The sequence below is a fragment of the Cyprinus carpio genome, chromosome B12, assembly GCF_018340385.1.
Source record: "Cyprinus carpio isolate SPL01 chromosome B12, ASM1834038v1, whole genome shotgun sequence".
NCBI classification, from domain to species: Eukaryota; Metazoa; Chordata; class Actinopteri; order Cypriniformes; family Cyprinidae; genus Cyprinus; species Cyprinus carpio.
Genome location: NC_056608.1, coordinates 8,868,146 through 8,880,682, shown reverse-complemented (window position 1 = coordinate 8,880,682; position 12,537 = coordinate 8,868,146). Strand labels below are relative to the sequence as shown.

Below are 12,537 nucleotides of genomic sequence, written 5' to 3'. Positions count from 1 at the left end.
CTCTTTTCCGATACACATACACTGATATGTCAAATTACATCACCCTGACCCACCCCAAAACAAATAAAAACACACAAAAGACTTCTGTTGGTTAGAATGTGACTGATCTGAAACCATAGGATGATCACTTCATGTCTTAGTTTAGTAAAAACAAGCAAACAGATAGTAAAAGTTTCAGGCATTACAAATAAGCTTTACTTTACAGCCTATGACAAATAAATTCATAATAATGTTCACATTAATACAAAGTGAGGCAGGGCACACTCTCTCTACACACACACCCACCCACCCTTTTTCTGTACATAAGCTACACTGTTTAGAGATGTGAAGAGTGAGAATTAAATGGAACACTTTTTATAGAGCTTTACCACCAGCGATAACCATGTTTTTTTATTAGAAAAGTGAAAGAACTAATTGTTTAGAATACTCTACAACTCAGAAGTATCAGTGCAGGATACAAAAACTCAGACAATGACGTTGATAGACAGTGGAACAGTGTATAACACCATTGTGGTATTCACAAATTTGCTTAGTTAATGATTTAGCCAATCTACATCGAGTCAGTTCCTTTTACAAATTTTTATTTTTATAGTTTTTTTTAATTTGCATGTGCTCTGCAACAGTGAAAAGTACATATTAGATATGACACTGATTGAACAATTACAAAAATAAAATAAATGAAACTATACCGCAAAAATATTTCACACAAACATACATACTTTTGAAATTAACAGTTATCCAAATAAACACCCAAAACCTTTCTTTGAAAGACATAGTCGGATTAACAATGTTTTTATAATCAACTTAAACTAAACACCTTTAGTGCAACTGTACAATTACATCAACCCCAACAGCTCGCTCTGAAGACCTGCAGACCACAAATTTAACATGATCAGCTTTATCTGCGACGCACTTCACATAAGGCTTTATATGGTCATTATTAATGACTGAATATCAGCCACGTCAAAAAAAAAAAAAAAAAAAAAAAAAAAAAAAAAAGTGCTAACTGCCAATTAGTATGCAAATCTGACCTTGACAAGACTTAAAGATTAAGAGAATTAGGAGAAAATAAATTTAGGGGTATAGAAATACAGATACATTTTTGGATGAATGTGGTCGGTCACAAAATCCAGTTCAATTTAGGCTTAGCGTCATCCTACGTTTCAGGTCAGTGTAGAGAGCTCATAGTGTCAGTGCTCATTTACGATGCTACAGCCAGATATCCTGTAGCTGATCTGCAAAAGGAAAAAAAACAAAACTCTTTAAAAAGAAATCTGACAATAAAAGGTCAAGTGTCTCTTCATTAAGAGATAAAACTAAGTAAGCCATATGTAGGCTGATATACTGAATCAATCTGAACTTTGTGATAAGAATATTACCAAAAATAGATACCAAAATTGGGGCCATATGACACCCTTGGTATAAGCATTTAGTCCTCAATCTGTATACTTTGATAAAATCTGCAAAAAGATTCAACTAATTCACTACACTAAACACGTGTTTTAATATTTTCTGCACAGTTATTTTTAGGATACTACAAAGTTTGTCTTTAATAACAGCCAAAAGTTATAAAAGGGTTTTGGAAGGGGGAAATGAGAACTATTACAAATATGACTGCCATTAAACCACATGTAAAAGTATGAGGACCATATTCACAATGGTAAGGTATTTATACCCCATCTTTGCAGAGTGATGGCTTCAGTCATCTGCATTTAGAGACTGAATGTTTTTGATTTGATTGTGCCTTTTCTAGGCCCATTTTATAAAGTGGATGAGTCACATGGCAAATATAGTAGATAAAATATGGTGCACTAGGATTTTTATTTCCTGAAGCTCTAAAACCATTTAAACTCGATCAACATCAATTCATATAAAGTATGCAAATAAAAGTTTAGATGAAAAAGGTTTTGCTTCTTACAGTGTTTTAGCGCCATGTCAGATTATGATTAAAGTCGTAATATTTTGAGAAAAGTCAATTATGAGAATCTTGTAATCTAACGGGGCCGTTTACACAACATTTTCAGCCAAAAACGGGAAACTTTATGCGTTTGTTTACACAATGCGTTTTCAGTTCCCCAAAACACCATATTTTTGAAAACGGGTTTCAGAGTGCAAGTTTTTGAAAATGCCACCATTATCGTTTCCGTGTAAACACCCAATACGGGAATCTTTGAATACGGTGATGGCTTGGACATACGTTGCACGTGTTAGGTATGTAGACATGCACAGTATGTGTCGATTTTAAAAGGAAAGCGCAAACAAAAATGCATAATGACGGAGTACATGGTACTGTTGATGCAGTCTTTTTTCCCCTTCTCCCTAAACAGCTTATACTACTGTTTCAGCTATTAAAATAGTTCAGTTTTGTGATTATATTTTGTTTCCTTCTATTAAGTTTAGAAAAAAAAATAAATGTATCAATCAATTAATTTTTTTTTTTTATGACCAAGTGGCCAGCAGCAGACAAAGAGCCCATGTTTGATCAATTTAGCCTTCTCAAATCATCACGACTTGCCTAAAATAAAAATCTATAGATAAAACAGTACAAGCATATAACAATGTTATAAAAAAGAAAATGTGCGCTATATTCAATAGTTTATGCAGAGACGCTTTGCAGGACATTGAAGCATCAACACGTCCACTTGCATTTTTTTTCTTCATTTTTACTTAGAGTAATCATTCGTAACTGCAAAGGGTCTACTTGTGTGCACTCACAATATCAACAAAACGTTGTAAAGAAAAACATGCGCTTTCTGCTGTCTCCTCTTTAACAGGAGTTAAAAAAAAAAAAAAAAAAAAAAAAAAAAAAAAAAAAAAAAAAAAAACTGAAACTCAGCAAATAGATGCCTCACAGACATGATAAATAGATCTATAGAAAGCTTTAAATGACTACTTGATGAAAAAAAACTAATCGAAAACAAACTTTCACATCATTATCATGTAAAGATGCACTTCTCTCTAAAGGTGCGTCTAATGAGGAGATGGCGAGTCAGGATCGGCAACTTCAGCCTTGCGACACAGACTCAGAACACACTACTTTTGTAAATAATTCAAATATCTCGTTACTATTTCCCCATCACATTTATGGTAATTACTTTTGCCAGTGATTTGTGGCAAGCTGAAGCCTATTGAGTGTATTTGAATGCAGAACTGTTCAGCTGCACTGACAGAACGCACCAAATCCGTCGAGCCGCTCTTGACAATCGCAGTAGCACAGTCTCGTGTTGTTTCCACCAGCACGGCAACTTTTTCTTCACCACTAATTGATGAATGTCTAAAATATAAAAATAAGGAGAAACCTAAAACAGGCACGAGGCCCGGCCCGCGTCTGAACTATGACATGAAAATTGGCCCGAAGCCCAGCGGCGTAAAAAAGTCGGGGCCAGTCGGGCACGGCCTGAAATGCAGGGCTCTAATTCTTAGGTGGATCATTAAAGATGATAATTTTTTCCCATACAAAGTATGTCAATGGGCTTCAACATTGTTTGGACCTCAGTGTTCTCAAATGTGTGTTGCAAAAGGTGGTGGTGCTTTGAATTGACATTAGGGTGAATAAGTTACAGAATTTCTATTTTAGGTGAAATATTGCCTTGTCTGTGATTATGATGCAAGCTTGATAATGTTTTGCATAATGCATGCAGGGGTTAAAGCAAAAAAATCCTAAGCCTGAACTTTTTTCAGGGGGCGGGGCAGCACATGCAAAGCATGCAATGTCTGTTGCAACTTTAACATTTGAAGAGATACTATGGCAAAGTTATTGCTTTTTTTCAAACAGATTTTCTTTCATGAATATATGGTTGACGAAGAATGAAAGCTGTATCATACACTTGGTAAATTATGAGCTAGATCACTGCTTATCGACACTAGGGGTGTGACTTAGCTCACGAGAGGAGACAAAATACAGATACATGGTTCACTAGAACGTGACACTATTTTAATACTATTTTTAAGAAATTTTCAAATGACAAATATTTGTCTTTTAATTACAAAAAGTAAAACAATGCAGTTGTATTTAGAAATATTTTAACTAATCTAGGACTGTAACTAATTATTTTGGTAATCAAGTAATCTACTGATTATAATTAGTAATCTGTAGTCAAAGTATATATATATATATCTATATATATATATATATATATATATATATATATATATATATATATATATATATGACAAACAGACCTAAGTGAAAACCAGGCTTTAGTATGACAATTTATATATAAACTAATGAGGCAATAATAAGTGGTTCAAATAAAATATCAAAACCAAGAAATTACATGACTATTGAACAACACTATTAAGATACATAAATGTAATATGCCTATACATAATAGGAACATAACCAACTTAAGTCCATTATGTATTTCAACAAATACCTGCAGAGGGCGCCAATGGCCTGGTGACGTTTCACTTTACAGAGTGATTAAACAATGTTTAGTCCATTAAATTTGAATATTTGGCCTCATGCAGAAACTTATTTTGAAATCGAGATACAGGGCATATTTAGACATGGGTTGATGTATTCTCCTGTGTTGGCAAATGTTTATAAATTTACATAAATCTAGTGAGAATGCACACTGTTTTTCCAGATGAACGTTAATTCAAATTCACAGCATATACAGAGGAAGATTTTAGCCCCTTTCACACATACAGTCTTTACTGGTAAATTACCATTAATAGATCATGTGTGAACAGGACCTTTTCAAAAATCCTGGTAAATTTTTTTCTGGCAATCATATGGTTCTTACGGAGATGAGATGATTACTCTGAACTGTTTACAAAGCTCTGCTGCTTTATAATTAACTTTTCCATGTAAATATGCGCTAGATGGACATCTTTTACTATCGTGCCTTGCAGCTTTTTGTCACGCTTCTCCATTCATCAGGACTGCGACTCTGCAATTGGATACTATTATGTCTCATGTTTATAAGAGCAAAACATTCTGATTGGCTAGTAACGTTAGTTTGGTTGAGAGTGAAAGCTGCTCCTCTCATACCACTGGTAGGCAGACTCATTGAATTTAAAAAAAAAAAAAAAAAAAAAAAAAAAAAAAAAAAAAAAAAAAAGTGTAGGATTATTTTTTTTTCCACAGCCAAATGCTGCATGCTGGAAATCTGGCCCAGTGCTGGAGAACTTTAAGCCCTTTAAAGTGCATTTTTCTTTAGGGGCCACAAGGGGCACTGAAAATTGAGATCCAATTTAGACGCATGTAAGGGGCCAGTTGTGTCTAGCATCTTTTGCAGCATCTCATGTGTGACATGGCATACTAAAAACATGGCACTCAAAGTAAAAAAAAAATAAAAAAACACATTGAAAAAAAAAGGGTGTTTTCACACCTGGTTTGGAGCATTTGTTTCATAACCTAGTGCATTTTGTCCATTAGTTTAGTCTGTTCAGGCATAATGACACAAATAACGTCAAAATAATTGGTCCAATACCCCCTCAATGATGAAGTTTCAGTCAGATTAAAACAAACACTGGAGCAGTTCACTTGTGGTGAAACATTATATAAGAAATGCAGCTGATCACTTCATCTTAATGGATGACAGCTATGGGAGGAATCCCAGAACATAAACTACTGGTGCACTCTGATCAATGAGAGGATGGTTTTACTCATGCAACTTGCATAAATTGATAACTTTTAAAATGTTGCCTTGTGAAAAAAGGGGGTGACAGCGGTGCCCAAACATGTTCCTGGAAGGCCAATGTCCTGCTGAGTTTGGCTCCAACACACTTGCTTGTAAGTTTCTAGTGAATCTGAAGAGTTTGGCTGGTTCAGGTATGTTTGACTAGGGTAGGAGCTAAACTCTGCAGGACAATGGCCCTCCACATGAACATGTTTGGACACCCCTGTCCTAAGAGAAATGCCAAGTGCAAAGTACTGAGTGCAGCATTTGAACTCACTCCATGTTGTTCTTTAGTTGGTGTACGGTTCGCTTGTCCAGATATCGACAGAACAGTGTTAGCAGGTTGGAGGGCAGAAGAAGTGGCTCAACAAGTGTTGTTTGGGATAGCTGCCTGGCCACATGGAATACTGTGTCCGTCCTGAATGGGTGCCATAAAAACGGTTTACATTTCAACATACCATTGAAATAAAAACAAAGGAATAAATGTGATGCCATTAACTGAACATGCAGATTTCAAACTTAACATTAACAATACATTTGAAAACTATGAGACACTGTAAGAAGAAATAGTAAATTACCGGTTCTCATAAAGAACCATAAATAATTCAGTATCTACAGAATTCTAGATTGTCAATTACTCATTGTATGCCTTAAAGTTGGGTCAATTTCTAACAAAGTTACCATATTTTTAGAGACTTTCAATATAGTGTACATGATATGAAATACATTTATAGTACTTTGTCATTGCTGGAGCTTGGAAGCCTCTTGTTAAAGGCTACTTTCATTGTATGGAAAAACAGCAGTATGAACATTCTGCTGAAAATCATTGACAGAAAGTGAGAGAGAAGTGGGGAAACTTCATAGTGTTTTTTTTTTTCCAAGCAATTTGAGGGTAAGAACAAACAATACCAGGTCTCAAAATCTCCAATGCTGGGCTCCATAGGAAGGTCAGACGATAAAAGCCTTTCTCCTTGAGAGAGCAAAGCATACAACAGCGACAGACCAAACTGCAAACAAAGAGTTCCTTTAAGATAGCAATACCACTAGGGAACCCTGAGAAAGTGTAAAGCTGTTAAACATGCAAATATCATCTAAACGTGGTCATAAAACTACATGAAAAATGGCAAGTGTAATCTAAAAACAACTGCATTAAACCTGACCTTGTTTTGGCAGGCCAATGTTAACCGTGTGTCTTTTGAGTCAGGCAGTGTTGCAGTGAACTCTTTGAGAATTCTGATTAGCTGACTGAATGCAAGTCGATCAATCACAACACGGAGAGATGGATACAGAACAGTCAGAGCCTGTGAAAAGGTTAGAGCTTGATTACATATGCAAGATATATACTGAAAACAACATTACATGTTCCAGACCTCATCTGTATCTTTGCTCATCAATACTGGGAGGTTTTTGGTCACCACGCTCAGGATATGCAGTGATGCATCATGTGACAGGAAGGGGAGGAGTCTGGCCAGCATCCTCTTTCCTTTTGATATTAGTAGACAGGAAAGAAATTCCTCTCCAGAGTCCCTGTGATATGGTACACCATAGAAGTATATGATATCATAATCTTACACTGTACACTCACAACAGAAAGTTCTAAGTTTCTTACAATAGATTAGTGCACCGCAGCTCATTGTAAAGCTGATCCACCTTCCTCTTAATGTTCTGCATCAACCGCCTCTCCTCATCTTTGTCAGACACCGTTGCCTTCATCTTGTTTGCCTCCTCCACTTCTAACAAAACTATGTACAACTGTGAGAAAGCAAAAGGGTTGAACAAAGCAAACACATATGGCTCAAACTAAATCTTACAAGTTACCTTATTGTTGGGTACTTAATACATAATGTTAAAATGAAAGACGCAGTAGTGATGGCCACTTTCAGTACTGCTAATTAATTGGTTTTTAATTAGTGGTTTGGAACACTTATCAAACTGCCAAAGTCATGCAATTTCAGTAAACCAGGCTTCACGTCATAACTATTTTGAAACTGCAATGGTTGGCACTAGGGAGCAACCTCTGTAAACCTATTCATCTCAGATTAGAGTCATAAATTTGTAGATAATAGTCTCTTATTGGCACTTAAGCCAAGCCCTCCATAAAACAACAAGCCTGGCAAATTAATACAAGAACTGATTACACAGACACTTTGCATGTAATGGTATTCAATTTGTAATTTAACAAATTACACTTCAAAAAAAAAAAAAAAAAAAGTTTGCACACTTGATCCTCTGATTCTGGGCTGTTGCTGGTCTCATGGCAAAAACTAACACCATTTGGTGGAAAGGCTATTTCAAAATTTACAATTTCAAAACCCTCATTAACCCATCTTTTTCTTGTTTCTCTGATCTCTAACTATAATTGGTTTCATGTGATGCATTTTGTCTAGGCTCTGTGTATCCGTGTTGATTCTCTGCCTGCTGTCATGTTTACTTGATACTTTGTAAAGCAACCTTGAGTTTGCAGAAACAAACAAAAAAATAAAAAATGCTGCTATTCTGAATATTTCATTCTAATTCAAATCAGCATTCATTGAGTGGTAAAATATTTTATTTGATTTCAGCAAAGTTGCAGCCCTAGTGCGAAAGCATTTACAGGTGTTTCTTGGTTGCAGACACCTTACAGTAAAAGAATGAAAGGAAGCTGGTTGGTGTGACAGTATTTCTAGTTAGGACACCATAAGAGTGCAAATTTACAGCCCAATCCAAAAGTAACTTTATGATTTAAAAAAAAAAAAAAAAAAACAACTGGACTCAACCATTGTGTTTACCCTACCTTCTCAATAGTGCTCAACACCTCCAATCTTTGCTGTCTAGTGTCTTTGTGCTCCTGAAGGAAAAAAAAAAAAAAAGTCACCTTTTTTAAGTCCAAAATTTTACAAATTATTATTATTGCAGCCTCAGTTAAAGAAATAAAGTCTCACCTCATCAGATGTGTTTGCATGAACAGCATCAATTGCTCGTCTAGGAGAGAAACAAGTAGACACTGCAACCTGCCCAAGCGAACCTTCAATGTGGACAACTGAAGTAATGCAAGAATTATTGCCAACTATTAATACTGTAAATTTATAAAATGTGCATTAAATTAGCTCAATGCACCTCACCTGGGATATACGAGAGTGCTTTGGTAACATAAGGGGTTGTGAGTTTAGGTGGTTCCTTCTTTAACCGGTCACCCAAAAACTCCTCTTCAGCAAGTTTGTTTTCCATCCTCTGATAGTACTCCTGCAGAGATTAACCACTACGCTTGACATCCAACAGTTTCTCTTTGTCTTATCTTTCAAACAGTTGTAGAAATCAAATGCATTTAAAAATAAATAAATAAATAAAAAATAAAAATAAATAAATAAATAAATAAATAAATAATAATAATAATAAACTATTTAAAAGCAAACACAACCACTGAGATCATGTGAAAAAAAAAAGCAGTTAAACCTCGCTAAGGATGGCCAAGCAGTTCAGGACTGATACAGACCTGGTAATAGTAGTCATCCAGATGTGGATTTTCACTCTGTAGCTGAATCATCTGCAACCTGATTATCCATTCCTTCTCTTTATCAGACATGATTTGGGAATATGGGTCCCAGCTCACTTGCTTTCTGTGAATTACATCATCTAAATAAAACTTGGGTTTCCAAGTGGGGGAAAAAAAGCAATGCTCCTTGCCCTCACTTGTGAGGTCTCTGCTGTCGTTGACTCAAAAGCCGTTTATGCTGGGGATGGAACTGGGCAACAGGACCTGGTGCTCTAAAAGTTGACAAAGAAAACTATTGTCGGAATGGACCAAACAGTAACTTGTAAAGTCTACTTTATGAGATTACACAAAAAAAAAAAAAAAAAATTATCCCTTGCATTTCATCGAAGGGTTTGTAACAACTTAAGGGGAACATGCATATTAAATCTTATTGCTTTATTGAGTAGATCACCAACCCGAAGCCCTGCATGATGTTGGCAGATGGGCTATAGAATGGAGCAGGTCTGGGGGAGTCAGTCCCAAACTGCAGATGCATGAGTTTGGGTGTTTGGGGCATTGGTGTAGAGAGAGGACGGGAAGGTGAAAGAAAACCTCCAGGCTGGAAAAGTAACAAAAAAAAACAAACAAACAAACAAACAAACATAAGCCACTGGAACAAAAAGGCTTCATTCAGGAACAGAACCTTCCAAATTAGCAGTTGTAGTGTGAACAAGGGGGTCACCTGGTTGTATTGTTGCTGGGGTGAAAACAGTCTTTGGGGACGAAAGGGAGAGCAAGGAACCATGGGATTCTTTTATGCCCAATCAAGAAAGAATGGATAAAATTAGCTGTTGTCACAGCTAGCTTTGCATAGACCAACACCACATATTTACATACTGTAAAATGTTAAGTCTCCATATATTAGAAACCCCACTACCTGATAATGACATCTCTGGTTGAAGGACCCAACAAAAGGAGGTCCTCTCCTGCCCCGGCTAGTGGAAAAAGGTCTCATAGGAGATAGAAAGTTTGGAGACACAGGTGGAACCCTGCCATGTCTTGATCTATCAATGACTCCCACGATTGCCTGGTCCTAATTGGTAAAAAGATCAAAGTGATCAACAGAGTTGTATTGCTTAGCTGCAAGATACACATCTGAGATTTGCTTGAGCACCTGAAGTATAGATGCTGCAGGTGGCTTACTGGACTTTTGAGGTGCTATCATCCACTGTGAGAAAGACAATGGCAAACATTACATCCCAGGTCAAACCAAAAGAGCTAAATATTGCTAAATACTGAAGATTACACACTGTGTTTGAATTGAGGTCCTCCCAGTAGGAGCTTAGGCTGCAATCCACAATGGCACTATCAAGACTCTAGAAAAAAACAAACCCAGTGCAAAAATGCTGTTTAATATTGAATTTAATTTCCCACAAACATTTCTGAAATAAACATCAGGCACATAAACCTTTAGGCTCGGTCGACCTGCCACAGTCTTCACCACAGCTGGGTCTTCAAACAGCTGCCCTCGACCTACTCTCCCTCTCTGAGACCGGCCTGTTGGAGTGTGGGGCCAAACGCGATATCCCGGTCTGGAGGGTGAATGGGAACTGTGAGGGGAAGGTGATATGGGCGGTGGAGGTGGTGGAGGAGTTGGTGAAGACGGTGGTGTTGGGGAGTTGTCGCTACACAGCAGCAGGAGATCCATAGGGTCAGCAGCTGGATTATCACCACTTGTGGCTTCATCTGGGTTACATTTTTTTTTTTTTGCATAATGAGTGCATAAAGAGTTAGTTAAAAAAAAAAAAAAAAAAAAATACCTGCAGTGAAAATGCTTCAAGGATTTTCATTTTACACATTTTCATCTCCTATACCCATCCCAGAACAAAGAAATATACAGGAAACTTTCTGCTTCAACCATTTAGCTCAATTTTAAAAGTATTATATATTGGAGTCCAATCCACTTTGTGCATGACATCCGATTCCAGTAAGCTCACAAATTTTATAATATAATACCTAAGCCAAATGTCTCCTCATTGTAGAGGTCAATCTCCTCATCCTCTTCAGCCATTTCCTGCAGTAGTCCACATTCATCATCCTCCTCTTCTCCTTTGTCACTCCACTGATCCCCATTCTCTGGCCAACTGGCATCAGGAACAGATTCCCCAGTTTCCTCCTGATAAAAGAGCAAAATCAAATGTATAACAAAACATTGCTAACAATATCCAAGTCAGTGTTAACACAGCATGAACTGCTATTCTCCAGAAACAGTTTATAAGAGATATATTAAACCTTTTAAAACACATTAAAACATTTTAAATTAATATCAGTATCAAAATCCACATTTCTCTCATTACACCCATTTCTTAGTATTAAATGATTAAGTTTGTTTTTGTAATGTAGAAATAAATGTAAGTACAAATAGAACATTTAAGTAAATTGCACAAATGCTACAGATTACAAATATAAATGATAAGAGTAAAAACTAACTGTAACCTGTCACATACAAATATACACTCTTATAAATACATACAGATTTTTACCTAAAACTTCACATGAACACCTCATTTTTGTCAGCTATAAAGCTGAAAACCAATACCAGGAATTATTTCTTAAATTGCACACACAAAAAAATAAAAAAAAACCCTTTACACTTAAGTAACATCAAAGTTAACTACATTAGTTAAACTACACTTCTGAAGGATGTATTAAACCTAGTTAAATTTCAACATCAACAAATTAGTCAACATTAACACCTCAAGTTGTATATGTTAATGCTATTTAATGGATCTGAGCAAACATAAACTATAGCACAAATTTTTAATCAACTAACGATAACAAAGATTAATAATGTAACAGATGTATTGTGCTTTTTTTAGTTATTGTTAGTAAATGCATTAACCAACGCTAACTTAGAGTGGCACTGGCTTTCCTTACCAAAAATGTGCAACCTATTCACAGTGTTATTGCTTCATATACTTACGGGATGTTCGGAATCATCCATTTAAATATGTCAGTATTTCAGTATCTTGTGAAATATTTCGTAAAGCTTCCACACTCGCTGAACGTCTACAACTACCAGTTCTGTTCCACGTGCTTATCAGTGTTTGGAAATGAACACACCTGCGTGTTTGGAGGCGGGGCTTTACGCAAGGGCGTAACTGCATTGATAGTTGCCAAGTTCACTTATTTTGGGCTTATTTCCAAAATACAGTTGTGTATGGTCATTTTGGCGCTTGAATAACATTGGGTATTTAGTGAATGGGAGTATAATTGTTTACAGAATAAGTTGAAAGTTTTGGCGGAACAAAATCCTTTTAAAGGCGTACCCTACCCTAGACTTGCATGCCGTGCATATGCCTCACCATCCAAAAGGGTTTGCTTATGTTGGTCTTGTTTTTTTCAGACCATGGTTGCTTTGTCTTGGAAAAAAAAAGCAAAGAAAAAAAAAAAAAAAAT

At 36.2% G+C, this 12,537-nt stretch overlaps 1 protein-coding gene across 2 annotated transcripts; it reads right to left on the bottom strand.

Moving 5' to 3' along the window:
* Positions 1-560: 560 nt before the first annotated feature.
* On the bottom strand, positions 561-12,218 carry patl2 (PAT1 homolog 2). 2 transcript variants are annotated; one of them, XM_042735191.1, is made up of 19 exons: positions 12,062-12,218; positions 11,095-11,254; positions 10,547-10,824; positions 10,389-10,454; positions 10,253-10,306; positions 10,016-10,171; positions 9,821-9,889; positions 9,555-9,697; positions 9,297-9,371; positions 9,100-9,223; positions 8,729-8,849; positions 8,549-8,646; positions 8,401-8,454; positions 7,237-7,379; positions 6,998-7,154; positions 6,788-6,928; positions 6,537-6,634; positions 5,905-6,045; positions 561-1,235 (listed from the first exon to the last, which is right to left on the bottom strand). In XM_042735191.1, exons 1-19 carry the CDS (start codon positions 12,080-12,082, stop codon positions 1,202-1,204), a joined length of 2,133 nt encoding a protein of 710 aa, XP_042591125.1. In that variant the 5' UTR covers positions 12,083-12,218; the 3' UTR covers positions 561-1,201. The 2 variants fall into 2 exon arrangements, with proteins under 2 accessions (XP_042591125.1, XP_042591126.1); XM_042735192.1 differs by lacking the exon at positions 9,821-9,889.
* Between the last annotated feature and the right edge of the window lie 319 nt (positions 12,219-12,537).